The sequence below is a fragment of the Takifugu flavidus genome, chromosome 1, assembly GCF_003711565.1.
Source record: "Takifugu flavidus isolate HTHZ2018 chromosome 1, ASM371156v2, whole genome shotgun sequence".
Lineage (NCBI taxonomy): Eukaryota > Metazoa > Chordata > Actinopteri > Tetraodontiformes > Tetraodontidae > Takifugu > Takifugu flavidus.
In genome coordinates, this window is record NC_079520.1 from 8,724,581 (window position 1) to 8,742,128 (window position 17,548).

A 17,548-nucleotide genomic window follows, 5' to 3' on the forward strand; every position below is an offset into this window, starting at 1 on the left:
TTAAAACCAAGAAGATGTTTAAAAAATATTTCCATGCAGACAAAAATCCAGGTTCTTTTCACCGAAAAAGAAGATTTCCTACAGTTGCAGAGGGAAAAGTCACACTTATATTTGCTATTCTGCAAAATGGTTCGGTAATAGAAATGTAGTTATGGCTCACATCTGTAAACACTGGATGTACAATAGCTGCTTTTCAGCCCCACTCCGGTTTCCTGCTGGTAAATGCAGCCTGTGTGACAGCTGATATTACATTTGTGTGCAGCGGCGCCTGGGGAAGGCTGACACAGGTGCCTTTCAGAATAATCGCTGCGTGGACGAAATCTCGTCCACAAACGAATTTGATGTGTAAAATCAGCATCTGAATGCGGGACGGTGGGTCTGTTTGTGCCTCTGAAAGGTTGGATTCTGTCTGGTGGGTTGTGACGGGAACAGACCGTCGGCTGCGCTCGCGAGCTTTAATGGGCTTGTGTAAGGAGCTCTGAGGAAAGGCTGAGGTCAGCCGATCAGGTCACATGACTCCACAAGTCAGGGTGGAGTCAGACTAAGACTTTTCTTGGCAGGCTTGAAAACAGGATTACGATACTTAAAGGGGAGCCCTGGCTTGGTTTCAAAAGTTAAAAAAGAAGATGCTGTTTGAGCTCAGAGAAATTATTTGATTTATATTCTGACTGTTGTTTTACCACAGGGTCATACACAGAGTGTTTATTCACTCTTTAGGCACTGAAAATAACCATAATAATGATAATTACATGCTTGTTGGCCCCAGGATGACGTCATCTTTGAGTGAACTACTGTTTATGTTAGGTATTAACTTAATGACGGCCTTTGAGTGTGCACCGACCCGACTCGTCCCCTTACCTACTTCTCAGACTCACGCCTGGTCTTGAAGCTGCCAGAGAGCTGGGAAACAGCTAATCTGTCGCCCGCCAGGCCACTCAGCAAGGTTATGTCTCTTTTTTTGCATTTGGAGAGAAACAAGATGAGAAATGTTGAAGAACCAGTCAGCCATGTGACTGCAGAGCTGTGGTAGTTTGGCAGCTGCGCCGCAGTCTTCTTCATTCCTCACACAAAGCCGGTGAGAGTGCAAGAGAAGCGGAGCAAATAGAATGGGGAATTTCAGAGGTAGGTTCAGGAACACAAGACCTTGTCCTTCACTCCAGGTGCTTTAGAAAGGGCGTTTAAATGTTTCATTTATGGTTTAGTTTTCTAAATTCAAATTTCAGCTGCTCAGAAGTACTTATGGCTGGTGAATAATTTATAAATAGTGCTTATTCCTGCTGAAATCCCTTAACTTTCACACAGCTATGGAATGCTAACTTTTTTGATGATTGGAATATTTTGTTTAAGGATGCTCATATTTATGTGATTTAAATAAATTAGTATGACAGTGCCTGACTTCTGAACCTGTGCACCGTCCAAGTGTCTGTCCTTCTGTCAGAATACAACAAGAAAGAGTGAAGAAAGGGTTGAGTTTCTAGATTCCCCCCCGACCTTGTTCTCCTCACTGTTTTTGCAGCAGTCAGGTAGGAGGAGCTCTGACAGATTCAAAAAAGCCTACCCATTTCCTGCTGTGTGTCTTTCCTGGAAATCAAGGCCTGTATCCTTGATTCAGTTTTTGTGATTCAGGATAACATTCTGCAGCTCTATGAATGAGCAAAGGAATTTGTGGGACCGACAAAGGGATCTAATGGGCTGTCCTGTATGGCTGAGATACTTGGAAGAGCTAAACCCTTATTTGTCATTTATGACTAGGCTTGGCTGGGTTCATCTCTGACTCCTTGAATTGCTCATACAACCTTGATGACGCTCTCCCAGAATGCCTCAGTCACATTCCAGGGACCTCCCAAGTTGTCCTCCTTTGCCGCCCCATCTCTGGCCCGAACCTTTTTGCCATCCTCACTGTAAACACTCACCATCTCACACAAACTGACTGTCAGCCTGAGCTAAACCTTTCCCAAAGGGTCTGTGCTTGTGTGCGTGCGCGTCGATGGATTCAAGTCACGTCACGGGACGGTGCATGACCCCAAAAGCCTTTTAAATGATGTCTGTCTCTGTAATATTGACTGGCTCCGTAAAGGGACTGTCTATCAGTCCCTGCAGCCACCCCAGGCTGCCATTGTGGATTAAGAATACAATAATAGATGCTTAAATGGAGGGCGTATTCAGCTGCTGGAGGCCGGGCTATGCTCTGAATTAGCATATGGTTCTTTAATGGTGTTGCTGTTAATATTCCTGCGCCTGTAGGAATTTCTCACAATAACTACATCTCGGGTCGCCTTGACTACCTCCAGCCTGAAGAGGTAAAATGTTCTGTGTGGAAACCGCTGGTATATTTGTTTTACTACTATCCAAATTTAGTGTGGTGGTATAAAGACGAAGACTGCTGTTTCCAGGAAATATGTATCCGCCCTCAGCAGCACTCTCCTGACACTTCTGCTTCCAACAGATCTAATGAAGATGTGATTATTTTTTTAGATTAACTTTATGATTGAATTCCCAGTGGGAAGCCAGAGATGACAACAGAGACCAGAATCCGTTTGTCTCTCTCAAAGTTCAGGGCTGCTCTGAGGAAATCGTTCAGGATTTCTCACCTATGCAAATGCATTAAATTCCTGTAACTGCAGTTTTATGTCCATCTGAATTCATCAATTAAACATCATTCAAATCGTCTCAACTCCATATGGCAGAGAGTTGCACTGTCACAACCATCAAACACTGATGGTCGTGTTCTACTTGGCCATATTGCCCGTGGGAGTGTGTTTTGCTGGTGATGGCGGCACGTGAATTTCGATACTCACCGCTCATCACTCTTTCAGGAGTGAGGAAGGGACTGTTTTTCCCTGGAGGAATGATGGTGATTATGGTGTGTGTCCAAACAGGAGGAATGCCAGCTCCTGAGCAGAGCCCAGTGACGGAGGAGGGGCTTCTGTTGACCATCCGTGACGGTTCCACAGGCCGCAAAATGGAGGCTGAGAACACGGCGAACAACATCCTGGCTTCCGTCAAAGAACAGGTAGCATTTTCAGATCCACAGGACCCATCTGTTATCTTGCTATCCCTGCATAAATTCTGTAAAAAATGCAATATTAATTATTCACAGTTTACTTACAATTTACACACTTCTCTTGTAACAAGTATTCCAAAAACACTCCAATTTTATGGTCATTTTTTCCCACTTGTGCTGCAGTACGGCACACACTGAACAAACCAGGAAACTGTTCTTCTTAATAGTGCATGTTTGTAGAAGGGCTGAGGTCAGAATGACTCTCTTTTTTTATGGGACATCTTGGACAACCAGGAAGAACACATGTAGCAGGGTTTGTTGGCCTGTGGATGGGCTTGCCCTCTGACTCACTCCATCAATGGCTGCTTCTGTGATTCATCCATCAACACACCCTTCTGTTTGACTTACATGCGTACACACACACACACACACACACACACACACACACACACACGCAGAGTTGCACGTACAGTCTTCTCTGCTTTCGTTTTCCATATCTCCGGGGAATATCAAAGGTTCGTTCTTATGTGGCAGGGAACAGTTGGACAGTCAATACATGTGTTTTCTGGGAAGTAGAATCACTTGTGGATCCGTTTGGGCTTAGTGCAGGAGACTGGTCATTGTTTGTGCAAGGAAGGAGGGAAGGTAGGAGGGAGTACCTGCCGATGTCACTTCCTTCCCCGGAGTGTTTCTCAGCAGCTCATCTGCTCCGAGCAGATATCCGTGCAGGCGCAGGAAGAGCGAGCAGCCCGTGTGCGCTGCTGCTTTCAGGCAGCCCGGTTGGAGTCATGCCACTTTTTCCCCTGCTTAAAAAGTGGAGTCTGTGAATGACCGCTCCGCTCTGCGTTTAACTCGGGGCGAAGGAGAGTAAAAGGTGGAAGGAAGTTGAAGGCTGGGATTGTGTGGTTGTCGCGGGAGGATTTCCTGCGATTGTTGAGAAGCAAACCTTCGAGGGATCTCACTCTCGATGTAAACACGCCGACAGCGTAGCCGTGGTTGCGGTCAAGGCTGGGGCTGACGCTGACGGGGTATATGGTAAGTGCTTACTGGCTTTCTCTACTGTTTCATTTGCGACACTCCTTGTGTCTCTCAGCCTTTTTTTTCCTGAACTTTGTAACTGCCTCTGCTGGCTTTATGGCCACAGGGGCTTTGCACAAATGCTTAAACAAGGACAGATCAACAATGATTCGAGTTCATGTGCTTTCAGTTGTTTATTAATGTGTTTTCCTTTTGCTCTACCCTTGGGATTAAAAAGCAAGCCCTTGTCTTTTTGCTGTTATTGTTCTTGTTATTATTGCTGGATTTGCCTCCATTGTGCCGAGTCTTGTCTTTGCTTGTTGCATCTCAACGCAATGTGCCAACATCTGGATGTCGCGTCCTTGGTGGTCTATATGGAATCTATTTAAGTTTTAAAAGCCAAACTGGGTAAAATCTCACATGTCTCTATTATTACTTTAAAAAAATAATAATCTATATACTGTACATCACAGTATTAAAATGGAATTTAACCGCAGGGGTCGCTACAAGGATTATCTTATTTATCTGTTTCATCTGAAGTATAATCACAGCAGTGGGAGGGTGCCGCTCTCATCTAAATCTTTTTTTTTTAGTTATATGCTGTGTTTCTTCATGCCCTTTCCCTCTATTCTTCTTTTTTAATTTCGTAATTCCAAAGGTCTTTCTGTATTTTATTTATAGATCGTACTTGCAGTCTGTGATTGGAACATTAATTTGAAGCCTTCTGTCAGGTTATGATGTAAAGTGGTGAAGAGTCATAAAACAATGAGCTCTGTGTCTTTTCAAGGTGATGCTTAATTGAAAGCATAATTGACTTAATAGAATCTGACGTGGATGTCAGCTGCTGCTTCAGTGAATGTCAGAAGCTGCCTCAGACTCGTGACAACTGTGAGTGACAGCACGAAATGTGGCAGCCCGCGTATCGCCATACACAGGAAACGTATTTTCCTGGACAGCCGTTTCATGTGGATTTGTCTGATTAAAAGTGGAAGGTGGGGAAAGAAATGGTGATGGGACAAAGCAGTCAAATCAGTATTTCTTCAAATGATTTCATCACTTTAATTGCCAAGAATAAAAGAAAGCACGGTCTATCTTTAAAGCGGTACTTAAACGGTTAGATGTTGTAAAGATCGTGCAAGAGACAAACAGAAATAAAACTGCCCACTTTTGATTCTGCTGCAATTAATGTGATTTCCGCTTCAGCCTTTGTGTAACGGCTTTCCAAATGAGTGTTCGGTGATGTGAACACTGAGATTGAAGTGTGTTAATAACTACATCCAATCATGTGGCTTTTACCCGCAATCAGAAGTTCAGGAAATAAAAAACTGACTGCAAATTAAGACAGTGTGCATGTTCACACATAGTGAGTAATAATCCATTTCCTGATTAGGCGGCCCATCTAAGACCCAACTCCCACGCCATCCTCTCTGCTACATTTGGAAAAACCCCATAAATTCATGTGGCACCTGGAAGGAACCATTATAGACCACAGATAAGGATTCTGCACGTGGCAGCTATGGCAGCTTTGCTATCAAACAGTTTCAGGAATACTTTATTGCATTGAATTGCACGCAGAGATTGTGTAGCTTTGTATCTGCATTCAGCGCTAAAGTAGCTTCTGAGGAGTCGTTCGAGAACAAGACAAATGTGAATGTAAAGCGAGTACACAGGGGCCTGAGGGAGCCTTTAGCACCCACATACAGGACATCAAATGTAAGGTCAGGTCTTTAAAGAGCACTTCATTCGCCAATATGCCCTCATCCCTGCTACTTAATTCCTCCCCACAGAAGAATAGAAGCTGCATCAGTGGAGAAGCCGTATATGTAGGTGTGTCAACTTTGATTTCACTCTCACCAAGATCAACTTAACTATTCTTTTTATGTAGTAGTGGTCCAGGTCTAGTTGGTTGTAATCCAGCAAATGCAGAGATTGTGCTCTCCCAACAACATATACTGGATGTGGGAAGTAAGCCAGTAAATAGTTGTCTATGTACATAGAAACACTACACATTTCCAAAAGGAGAACTCAACTGCATCTTTAAAAGTTGCTTCACGTTGGTTAGCCGTTTAAGCCAGTGTGTCCTCCTCCGATACTGCCCTTGAGGACTGAATGATATTCCTTCCTGTTTCTTATTCTTGGAAACATATTTTGCTCTGCTCGTGTTCCACCTTGGCTATGATGCTGTGCTCTGATTCTGTTATTAGCTCTGCCTGGACATGCTTGTGCTGCAGTTACCACAGGTTTGGCAGTCAAGGACCTCTCAGACACACCACACTATGATGTTTGAGTGCACTGCGTCTTGGTAAGCACCACAGTGGAATTTCCCATTTTATGGTGTCCATTACTCATAAAAATCCGCCTGCCTCCTTGCTCTCCATGGCAAACTGGTTACACTCTGTGACCCAATTTTCAGCCAAATCAGGCACGATACATACAGACTCCAGACTTCTTTGCAAAGCCCATGAGCTGACCTTGCTTTGAGAGCTCCTACTCAGCCCCCTATTAAAGACTTGATGAGCTGGCTGAAATATTAGCCACTGGATATACTGATGCAAGGTTTCTTCACATTTTGATGAGGCCAATGTCATCTTTGTGCAAGAGACCTGGCTTAAGGACGTAACAATGAAGGGGCAAAGCTTTATTTTAGTATTTATGTGGTAATGCTGTAGTTAAATCTTACACGCTTGGTGAAAGGCCTGGATCCTCTCCCTGCAGGTAGTGGTGTCTCTTCCACCTCCATAGGTGAAATTGTGACTCTGATTAAAATCGACTATTGAGCTTCTTCCCTCCTCGGGGGCTTATCTGCCTTTCTTTCGCTGTTCTGCCACAATGATGCAGCAAAAGACAAATCCAGAGGCCTTAATTAGAGTCATGAGATGGAAGCGCGGTTCTGAACATTTACTCGGCGGGCACGAGGAAAGCACGAGCAGTCAAGCATGAGCTGTTTTGAAATGCGGATACAGGTGAAGGAGAGTGCAGAGGCGAGAGGAAATGCTCAGACGCAGAAGGTGCTGACTGAATTGAGAGGAGAAGACAGAAGTGAGAGTGTCGAGTGTGAACATGATGGAGGGAGGCAGAGTCAGGGAGGCTGTCTGTGGTTCCCTAAACTCTAAAGCACAGTGGCAGGATGCTTTTTCCCTGCAGAGAAACACAAAAAAGATGGCAGACTGAAGCAGGGAGGGTCTGCTCTCTGTGTCAGATGGTAACGGAATGCTGCGTTTCTGGCACGCCACTGCACATCATTTTGAACCCAGTCCCAGGAGCTCATCCCAGATCTAGGCTGCTAATACTCATCAGCATCACTGTCTTGATCATCCCGATCATTAGCTCTGCCATCGTCGGCATCGCTAAACAACCCACACTCTGCATGTGGTCACCAGGGAGCAGGAGCGGTACACAGAGGTGGAAGCACGCTGCTGGGCTGACCTTGGAATAGTCTTTGCACGCTGAGGCTGAGGAAGTGTAGGTGTTTGATTGGGTAAATGACCAGCGAGGTTGGTTTCATTCCATATTGTTCCAAAATAGCTCAGAGATGGGTTTCTCGAAATTACCCATTTTGAAATAAAGAACAATGGCCATGTGAACCCAGTCAGCCCCTGTTCATGCCCGCGCTCTCTCTATAGCTTATTCCCCTCTTTTTGCGCCTGTAGCAATGTTCTTTTTGCCTCATGCAATTCTATTGATCTGTAAAAGAAGAGTTGCACTAATCTCAATTGCGGTAGCTGCATGATTGCATTGCCGCTTTGTTCTGAATGAGGACATGCTGGTGGAATCTATGGTTTTCACTCTTTTTAGCACAAGGGTCAGTAGAAGATGATCCAGTGAATGAAAAAGAATTGATTCTTAAATGTCAAGATTAACTTTTTGGGACAAAAGCAAATAAAGAACATTAACAGAAGTATCATCTCAGGACAACATATACTAATATTTAGGTTTAATTAATGAAATAATTTTCTCCAAACAGAATCCGAACATCATGTTCAAGGCATTTACACCCTTGGCTTGTTTTTTAATGCACATTCCATCACAGTTCATGTTGGTAATGTGCATATTTTATGGTTGTAAAGCATGTCATCTCCATGAAGGTGCATTTAAAAGTAAACTTGGTAAATTCAGGCTCATGGAGGTGCTGAGACCTTTCCATTTGCTAAAAGAACAGTTTTGAAATCCCTATAATCATCTCTATAATTCCAAATGAAATGAAATGTCTGGCACTGTTCTGTATCCTTTGATATTACACTAAAAACACGTATCGCAATGGTTCTTGTACTGCTCAGATTACATTTCTCTCAGCTTGAGGAAAGTTTTGGCAGCGGGAAGAAGCTGGGAAATCACTGGTTGGTTTTCAGCAGCAGGACCATGAATGGCCAAAGTTTATGAGCAACACTGAACACTTTTGCCTCATCCAGGCTCTAAATAACACACGCGACTCATACGCATTATGTTACATTTGGCAGACACACTAATAATTCTTATATCATTCTTTTGTTACTGCTCATTTTAGGTCACTTTCTGTAAATTCTGTATTTGTCACATCAGTAAATCTCAAGACTTTTTTGAAGTTAACAACCCTGAGTACATTGCTGTCAGGGTTGAAAATGCAGCAATTAATGTATCTTAAGTTCACTAATAAATGCCCACGGTCCTGACACAAGATACTATCTCTTACCTCAACAAGCCATTTCACTGACATATTTAAAGCCTTTCTGATGTCTGTAGACATTATAATTCAGCTCCTTTGACATGATGCTGCAAACCCCAGTGCCTTTGTCAAAAGGTGACATTGTGGCAGTGTTTTTCTGAATAACTGCACCTTCAGGTCTGGTCACACAGCCTGTTTTAAGGCCTGTTCTCACAGCTCCCGCCTCCGGCTGGGTTTTCTGTCCTGCTGTTGCAGAAAATCCTTTCACCTCTGCTGTCATTCTCCCCCTGCGCAGCGTTGTCGGACACATGGGTCTGCCATACTGCAGCAGGGATGCAAAGCTGCTCGTTTCCAGTTAATGAACAAATACATTTCCAGCAGATTTCCTTCTTTTGGCTATGAGGAAATACCATCTGCACTACTGCCATTATGCAAATTTGGATCTATACTTGTCGGCTCTATACTCTGTCCAGCTCCAGACCTAAAAATCACAGTGATGACACTATATGTTAACAGACTCACAATAAAGAAAATAAGGGACGTGCTCTGTGGAATTTATAGCTGTTATTGAGGGGGCGCCGAGGTACCAAGTACCTTCAAGCACAATTTCACACACCATCGCTGCCACTGTGTGATCTGTCACACTGTGCAGTAGATATATGTTATTATATTTAATATTTGTTTACCTATTCCATAGGTAAGGGTTAATTAACAATTTTTAGTTTACAATTTATCAGTCTGATTAAATGAAGTGGCTTTTACCTCGTGTTGTGCGGAACTAAACGTACTGACCTCTACAAAAAAAAGAAACGTTGTATCTTTGTTATGCTGTGCTGAAGCAGCAGTGGACAGAAGCAACTCCAGGCATTTCTGATGGCTCCTGTATTGTCAGCATCCATAAAGATGACAACAGAGCTTGTATATTGGTGGCGTGCTCCGCTGCCATGTGTCATCTGTTTCTTTAGGGCTCTTCCGAGGACAAGAGGACAGGATCTGAATCAGCTCTCACACTACAGGCAGATGAGGCCCGACAGGCTAAATGTACTAGCAAGTAAAAACACGAAGGGCTGTGTTTGGACAGGAGAGACGGCCGCCATTGTCCTCATCCTCTCATTTTAGCCTAAGCCTCGTACTAACCAAGGCTGGGCCCACACCCCTTAAATAAGCATGAGTTCTGTTTAATGGCCATTCCTGTTGTTCTTGTTGAGGCCCTGAAAGGAAAATGCAGTGAACACCTCAGCCAAATAAATCCCCCAGTGGTGAATATGAAACCTATTCTAACATTCAATCTATAATATTGTAAGGAGGGAATTGAAATGGGGAATTTTACGAAACTTAGCTGCTTTCAGTGTGAAGACGACGGCGGGGGGTCGGCCAGATGTGCAGACAGGATGTCTGGCTGATAGATGGTTGTATGCAGATGCTGATATCAGTCGTGACAAAGACCTACGTGTTGGGATCGCAGCAGCTGTTTCCGTCTGCTGCGCCTGATCAAGGTCACAGAACATCTCATCTATGGGATGAGGTATTAAATGAGATATTGTCATAAGTTCTTTTTCTCCCGCTGCATCTATGGAAGCGTTGTGACTGGAGTGTAGGAGGGCAGGCACAAAGAAAATACTTGGCTAATGAGCGTAAAACGAAAGGTGTCCTGGAAATTCTGTGGCAGCAGTGGAAACCTGGACAGGATATTTCCATCTTCATTTTAGCAGGCCTCCATGCCCTGGAGGGTTAGATATGAGTCTGAAATAGTCTTAAGTTCTCCTCATTCCAGAAAGTCTGCAATGAGATCTACAGGAGCGCCCTGCTCATGGATGAGGAGTGAGTTCACTGCTTTCCTAGCCTGCTACATATACTCATTTTTTTACCTGACGTTCTTCCTCTGCTGCACGCTAGTGGCCAATTTGCCCCTCTGACCCTGGTTTTTCATCATCTGTCTCACCAACTGTTGCCGTTATTCTGCTGTTCCCTCTTTAGGGTCAACTTTGGTGCGCTGGACCAGTAGAGAGCAGAACTATTCTAGCAGCATTAGAAGTTTAAGAGGAAAGTTTGAAGGTTTCCCTTTTATGAGGGTGAGCCAGAAAGAAAACCAACATCACTGCACGGGTTTGACTTGATTTTATACATTTTACTCAATCACAGGTCAATAATTCATTATATATTAAATAATTTGGTGCAAAGTAATTCCTAAACCAAAGCCAGATCATTGCTGACAGTCGGCCATAGTCGTTGACCTTCAGCCTCTGTTCATCTTTGAGAATAACACTCTTGTAGCGTTTTAAAATGTGTTTCTTTAACTGCATGTAAATATTTCCGCTAAGACTAAATTTGGCGGGGGTGGGGGGGGGGGGGGGAATTACCCTTTTGCCACAACCAAGGTGAAGAACAAATGAAAAGGGGATATTCAGTCAGTAACACTGACAGAAATACTGGGACGAGTGCTTGCTGTACCGTGATTTTCAGAGAATACCACGTGCTTATTTTTATGAATGGAATTTCTGTCATATGCATCTGCACTTCTTCATTTTACACTTTCTAACATATCGTGCCATCACAATAGCTGGAGTTGCATTTACTGCGTTCTCTTTATTCTGATGCAAATCAATTTTTTGGAATCTTTCTACTTTTTATACGTCCTCTGGCAGGAAATTGATTTTTCTCGGTTCTTTGTCAGTTTGCTATTGTTCAGCAGGTTTACACAAAGAGATGTGAATTTGTTGAACTGAGTGTTTTTGTTATGAAAGGAAATGTGTGGCTACCTGTCTGATAGTTTTCCTACTCTGTGGAGTATTTATTTCAAGTGTGTTTCAGCCACTGTGTTCAAGCATTTTCTCAAGTTGTATCTCATGTGCTAATGGAACTGTATGAGTATCCCAGCAACAAGGCCTGATGCCTTTGCAATAAGGAAATGGGATTCCCCCCAATCCCCCCCCCCCCCCCCTTTTATTTTCCTATTCTTTAGACTGTCAGACTTCAGCAGAGATGAAGCCAATGAAAGTGATCTCTTGGGGGAGGGGTGGGGGAGGAATGTACTGTATTGTCTTCGGTGTACCTGCAGGGAGCCTTGGGGAGAAAGTGTGAAAGTAGGCTGGTCTGAGTATCACAGAGTGGACAGACTCAGACCTGTCACAGAAGCAGAGAGGTGGTCTGTCTCTGTGAATGTAATTGACCGTGATATGGTACATTAAAAGGAACAACCACGGAAGGCTACATGGGGAGCTATGGTGGGTGAGTCCTCTGTTGCAGCTGTGCATTGCGCCAGCGTCCGCTTGCTTATTCTTCACACTGCCAGGTTAGAGTGGGTGAAGGGAAGAGGGTGTTTGTGGGTGTGTGTGTGCTGGCACCATGGTGCGGGAAGACACTTGAGTGTCAAGTAATAGCTTTGCCCAGGCCAGATAATTGGTAAAATGCTGATTTCTACTCAACACCCATAGGAGCAGTGACACCAGGGATAAATATCACCCACTGAAGTGGTGCTTTTCTCTCCGTGTGGGCTGTGAAAAATGGCCTGGCGTGTGTGGACTCCAAGGTCTGAGGGATTGGGCATTAAAATGTGACAAATTTAACATATACAGTATTCCTGGTGGGACGTTCTGTTTCACTTTTCGTGAAAGATTTATAATTTGAAGTTGCTTAGAGAAGGTTTCTCTGTTTTGCCTACGTGTCTGCATCATCTATCATATCAGGAACATCATCTCATGTAATCATCACATGGATCTACCAATAAAACAACATCAACCTTCCGTGTTTGTTTGTGTTTCTATTTGCAGGAGCTCCAGTTTGAGCGGCTAACCAGGGAGCTGGAGGTGGAGAGGCAGATTGTGGCCAGTCAGCTGGAAAGATGCAGACTCGGGGCCGAGTCGCCAGGCGCTGGTAGCAGCAGGTAATGAGAAGATGCACACACACACACACATACACTCAGACCCAGGTCAACACATGGCTCATCCATCCCTCACAGCAGTGGCCATATTCCATAGTGTAACCTTATGGCAGCAGGATAGGGAAACCTTGCAGACATTTTCCTGCTATTTTGGAAATCGGCTTCAGGGTTATTTCCACAAATCTAAGATTTTGAAATCTATATTTGATGTGAGGCACCTTTAAGTGCCTTTTAATACAGAAATAATCAGCGTGTGTTTGCTCAGCGAAGCGCGACTGTCGACGTGGAAGGAGTGTGTTTGTCCTGTAACTCATTTTCACTTTGCCTGCTGAAGCACACGCCTGCTCGGTCCTCACACCTCAGTGACCACACATTCCGCGGCTCCGACGTGTGGCGTTTTCCGGGCTCCATACAGAGAAGTCTACCTCGACTGGTTTAACATCGCCGCTGCCGACATCACTGCTCTTTCGTCTTAGCGCCAGTTGTGAAGGTGGTAGATTAATGCTGTTTACCGCCCAATAAAAGATGGAAAAGTCAATATCAGCATCTGTGCTAAAAATCTGGAAATATAAGCATAAAGTTTTCCCCCCGTGCGATTATTCATCACTACGCTACTTAAAATAAGTGCATTTGTTATTAGAGAAACGTCTGGACAGTCATTTTCAGCCTAATTTTAAAAAATAAGTATCAGTCTAGTTCTCTGCAGCAGCAGGGGAAATTACAATCGAGGTTAATAGACTGCGACATTTAAGAGATTTGCTTAATGGTCAGATTTTTCTAGGCTATCAGTGTGCTGGCTAATTGTTGCTTATTTGCTCTAGTGAAGGGCGGAGCTTTGATGGCCCGTCGCTGTGATTTATCATCTTTAGTCCTGATTAATGAAGTGAGTTTGGGTCATGATGGCAAGACACTTGTTGGTTATGATTTTGAAAAACCAAAATCACACGTGCACAGCAGCGGTCATGCCTGCCCAGATGCCATCACCTACCGGTGAGTTGGTGCTCTGTGGAATCTGTGTCCGTTTTCAGGGGAATGTTGGTATGTAACAGGTTCAAAGGGTGCTGCTCTGAAAATATCCACAGCTAGCCTATTTACTTTCATTTCCTCTTCAGGCATAATTAATTTTAGACCCCAGTTTTACTGCCCATGATTATATTTGGAGGTTTTCACACTGCCTTTGTGTGATTTTTATGAACTAGCTTTAACCCACTGAAGCTGCCTACTGTCCTTTAAATTGATGGTAGATTAAAAGCTAATGCACTATGAGATTTACTCTGCCCAGCCAGACAACTCCCTCCATTATTATTATATTATGTGCCACTTATGATAAAAAGTAACACCAAGAGATGTTTTGTGCAGCTTTTTGCCCATTGTCTTAATGTACTGGCTCTTTGTTGAAGGTGTGGCTTAGAGAGATTGTTGATACTGAAAGAAAGTAGCATCTGACCCTTACTTTATTTTTGCTCAGAAACCTTCTTTTCCTCTTTTTTTTTTTTTTAAAAAAAACAACCCCAAACCAACCTGTATTGAAACACGAATCAACTAGAGGTAGCTTAGAGAGATGCATACACTTCATTGAACACAAACTCCGACTGTTTCTCGCATGAAAGACCAGTATCCATCCACCACCTTCTGTGGACTCTTAAATGAATATCTGTCCCACTGCTTTCACACCTTTTTTGAAGCTAACGGAAGACAATGAATAGTCGTCACTGTACATTTGTGTGTGAAAGGAGATAAGCTTTAACCGCTGGGCTCACGCTGCTAAGCTCAATAGCTCAGTGGGACGGCCACAGAGCTGGCGGCATGCATAAGTTCTGACGGGACTCATTAAATTTCATCACACCTCCACAGCTGACCACCTTCCAGCTTGACCCAGCTGAAGGAGAGGGGGTGGGGACAAAGGGTCCTGTTGGGGTCAGCCCACTTCTTTAGGCAGTTAAATATACAGACATTTCATGCTTCCTCCCACTCGTTACTAGCTTTTTTGCTTTTTAATTTGCTGTGGCTCAGTGGAGCAAAACTCACCCAACATCCTCTCTAAGTCCCGGTGTGCTCGTTGGTATTCTGAGAGCCACAACTCTCATAGCGGCACCTTGGATGGAAAAATGGCAGCATAAAGTTAAACTAAAGTCGACTAAAGTTTGCTGATCATAATGTAGGACTGCGCTGACGTCCTGCTGGCATAATAACCAACCATAGGAAACTCAGAGAACTGCCTTAATTTCCCCCTCATGTGGTCAGAAAAGATAAATTTGGGTTCAGTCAATTGGCGGATGAAGTTATATAAGGGTTGAATGACATTTTCCTTCTTTGCTTTAAGCGTGAGCATTAAAGGTGTCATTGGAACATGTTGGATTTGTTACTCTGAATTTATTGCACCTCCGTACTGGCTCACCACCACTCCCGCGCTTTCAGGACATTTTCATGTGTAGCGTAGCTGCAGTTGAAACTACGGCTGATATCAAACCAGAATCTGTCAAACCCATTCGCCAAAGGCAGGTTGAGCTCGGGATTGTAGCAGGCATGACAGGAATGGACTTAGGATCTGATTTGTAAACATCAGATCCGTGTCCTCTGAACCTCTAGCTGTTTCATCCCAAGCACAGCGATTACCATCTGTGACCTTGTTGTGAGAAGCCTGCGTGAGACCCCCAGCATGCCTTTTCCAGATGATTTCATTCTGCTGACTTTTACCGCATAGATTCACTTTTTTATCTCTTCTTTCTCCCTGCAGCTCATCTGAGAAATCCCTGCCCTGGAGGACCCCAGGTATGTCAGCTCAAAGTCACACTAGATTATACCCTTAGCCCCCCCCCCAATTTAAATTGTTCTTGCATGGATTGGGGCCTCTATGCTGACTGTTGAGAATATTGCAAAAACTGTAGTCCCACCTCAGTTTGTTTTGAGCTGAATTCAGGACTGAAAACTCTTGGCTAACGTTGGCACCACCAGCCTTACAGTCATGGATCTGGATGAATCTGGAGCTCTTTTAATATATATGCAAGTCGTTTCTCCCATTCGCACTCTCTGGGAGTCCGATCTTTTAAAAAAGCCTCCGCAGATAACAGAAATGAAATGAAAACACTAATGTGTTTCATGGCTTATTAATTGTGTAGCAGAAGTTGGTGGGTTTCTGCCGTGATCATTAATCTTTCATTGTCAAGTGTGTCAGAAGTGCCCATGGGGGGGTTTAGTTGTGCATATACAATAGAATATTAATACTGTATGCCTTCCTCATTTACTTGTGGAATACATTTGATCCTGTTGAATCAAATTATTTCCACTGTTTTTGCTTCTATTGATTTCTAATTTTGCTGGAGACGATAAATAATGATCAGATGTTTTCCAATTATCCTTCTTGGCACAAACCTGCAGCCCGGTGTGTCTCCGGTGTTTGGGATAGAGATGTTACTGTGGAAACAAACCTTTCAGCCCCGGGAAATGTCAGCGCAGCTGCACCTCACGTCTGCTGCGATTAGAAGGCGAACATGACAGAAAGAAAGTGTTCTTTCAGTATCTCTTTCCGTTTTGCTGCGTAGTTTTTCCAGTGTAATGTGTCAGCGAGGTTTTCAAGGAAAATCTCCAGGTTGGCATGGTAGCCAGAAGTCAGTGATAAGTTATTCAATCTCGCAAATTGATAATGTTAATTCAGGTTCTTTTCAACTCGAAGGTCAAGTTAAGCAGATATTTCCATGAATGGATGGTGACAGAAAAGGTCTGAAGTGCATTTTGTAATTTTGGGAAATTGTCCGTGTAATGTGCCTGCGCGAGTTCCTCTCAGGGACGTGAGTGTCTAAAGGAACAGGAAATTTAGAATTTAGAGAGTTTAGCCACCTTTTGGGGAACTGAGGACATTTGTGATTTAGCTTGATGTTAGGATCAAGGCTAGGCACCGGCTATTGGGGTTAGGTTAGGGCACTGGGGGATGCCTTATATCAATGAGAGTCCTCACAGAGATGGAAATAAAATGTGCTTGTGGGGTAACTGCTTACGTTCTAGGAGGGCAGTTTCAAGGCAGAAATGTTAGTGCAGAACTCATGTTCAACAGCTGGAGTAACCGGAGTCTCCACGTGTTCGGACTGTAAATCAGAGAAGTCCTGGGGGGTCATGTTGTGTTTGGAAACAGCACGAGTGAAGCAAAGAGAACTGTGTTACATACAGAGCCAGTTATGAGTGCCAGGGGTCCCTTCCATGGATGTTTCATCTCCAGCGCGCTGATAAAAATGTGTTTGCGTCTACTTCCTGCAGTCTCCACCTCGTCTTGTTCCTCCTCTGTTCTGCTTCTCTGCCATCTCATTTATCAAACGGGGTCAAAGCTGCGAATAAAAGCTATGGAACACCGCATGCACGACGCTAACATGCTGCCAGAAGGAAAGAAGACGCATTTTTACTCATTTTGAATCAGTTGCATTAACATTCGATAGGACTCACACTTTTGCTGCAAAAGCACATCGACTTTTCAAACATTCAAGGTAAAAATACACACTTATCAACATTGTCTCAGGTTGTCACCCATTTTAGACCTACGTCAAAACAAATCTATCAGGGTTTGGCTGTTGCTCTCACACCCTCTTACCAAGGTGGGATTGCACCCACGCGCTGGCCGCTGGTGTTTACCTCCCTGCTCCCCTCTGTTTACTGCCCGCCGTCCCTGTGATTGCCCACCGACACCAGTCACACTTAACTAGATTGAGCTCATATTAAGGGGCTAATTCCAGTTCTCATTTGTGGAGATGTGGAATAAAGTTCTAACTGCCCCATTCTTCTGTGTTCATGCAGATGTCTCCCTCCCAGCAGACGTGAAGTCGCGGGTGACTGATATCTCCCAGTCACCCGGCTACCGCATCAGGATGGAGTCAGAGCAGGTGTCTCTGTTCTCCCCGGAGCAGTCCTCCCTCCATGAAAGTGAGGGTCTGTTATTGCCCTCTCCCCATCTTCTTTTCACATCTGAGTGTGCTACACATCTGAATTCTCTTATCGCACAAAGTCGTGAAGAGCCGTA

At 44.1% G+C, this 17,548-nt stretch overlaps 1 protein-coding gene across 4 annotated transcripts in view; it reads left to right on the forward strand.

Annotated features, from left to right (window-relative positions):
* Positions 1-912: 912 nt before the first annotated feature.
* The window catches only part of LOC130525718 (plakophilin-4-like), a 34,971-nt gene continuing 18,335 nt past the window's right edge, over positions 913-17,548 (forward strand). The window contains exons 1-5 of one of the 4 annotated variants that reach the window (XM_057032780.1): positions 913-1,122; positions 2,880-3,013; positions 12,434-12,546; positions 15,281-15,315; positions 17,326-17,457. In XM_057032780.1, coding sequence (XP_056888760.1) covers positions 1,107-1,122; positions 2,880-3,013; positions 12,434-12,546; positions 15,281-15,315; positions 17,326-17,457 — 430 coding nt within the window. In that variant the 5' untranslated portion in view covers positions 913-1,106. The remainder of the gene's footprint in view (positions 1,123-2,879; positions 3,014-12,433; positions 12,547-15,280; positions 15,316-17,325; positions 17,458-17,548) is intronic. The other 3 variants (XM_057032806.1, XM_057032788.1, XM_057032797.1) reach the window with 3 other exon arrangements.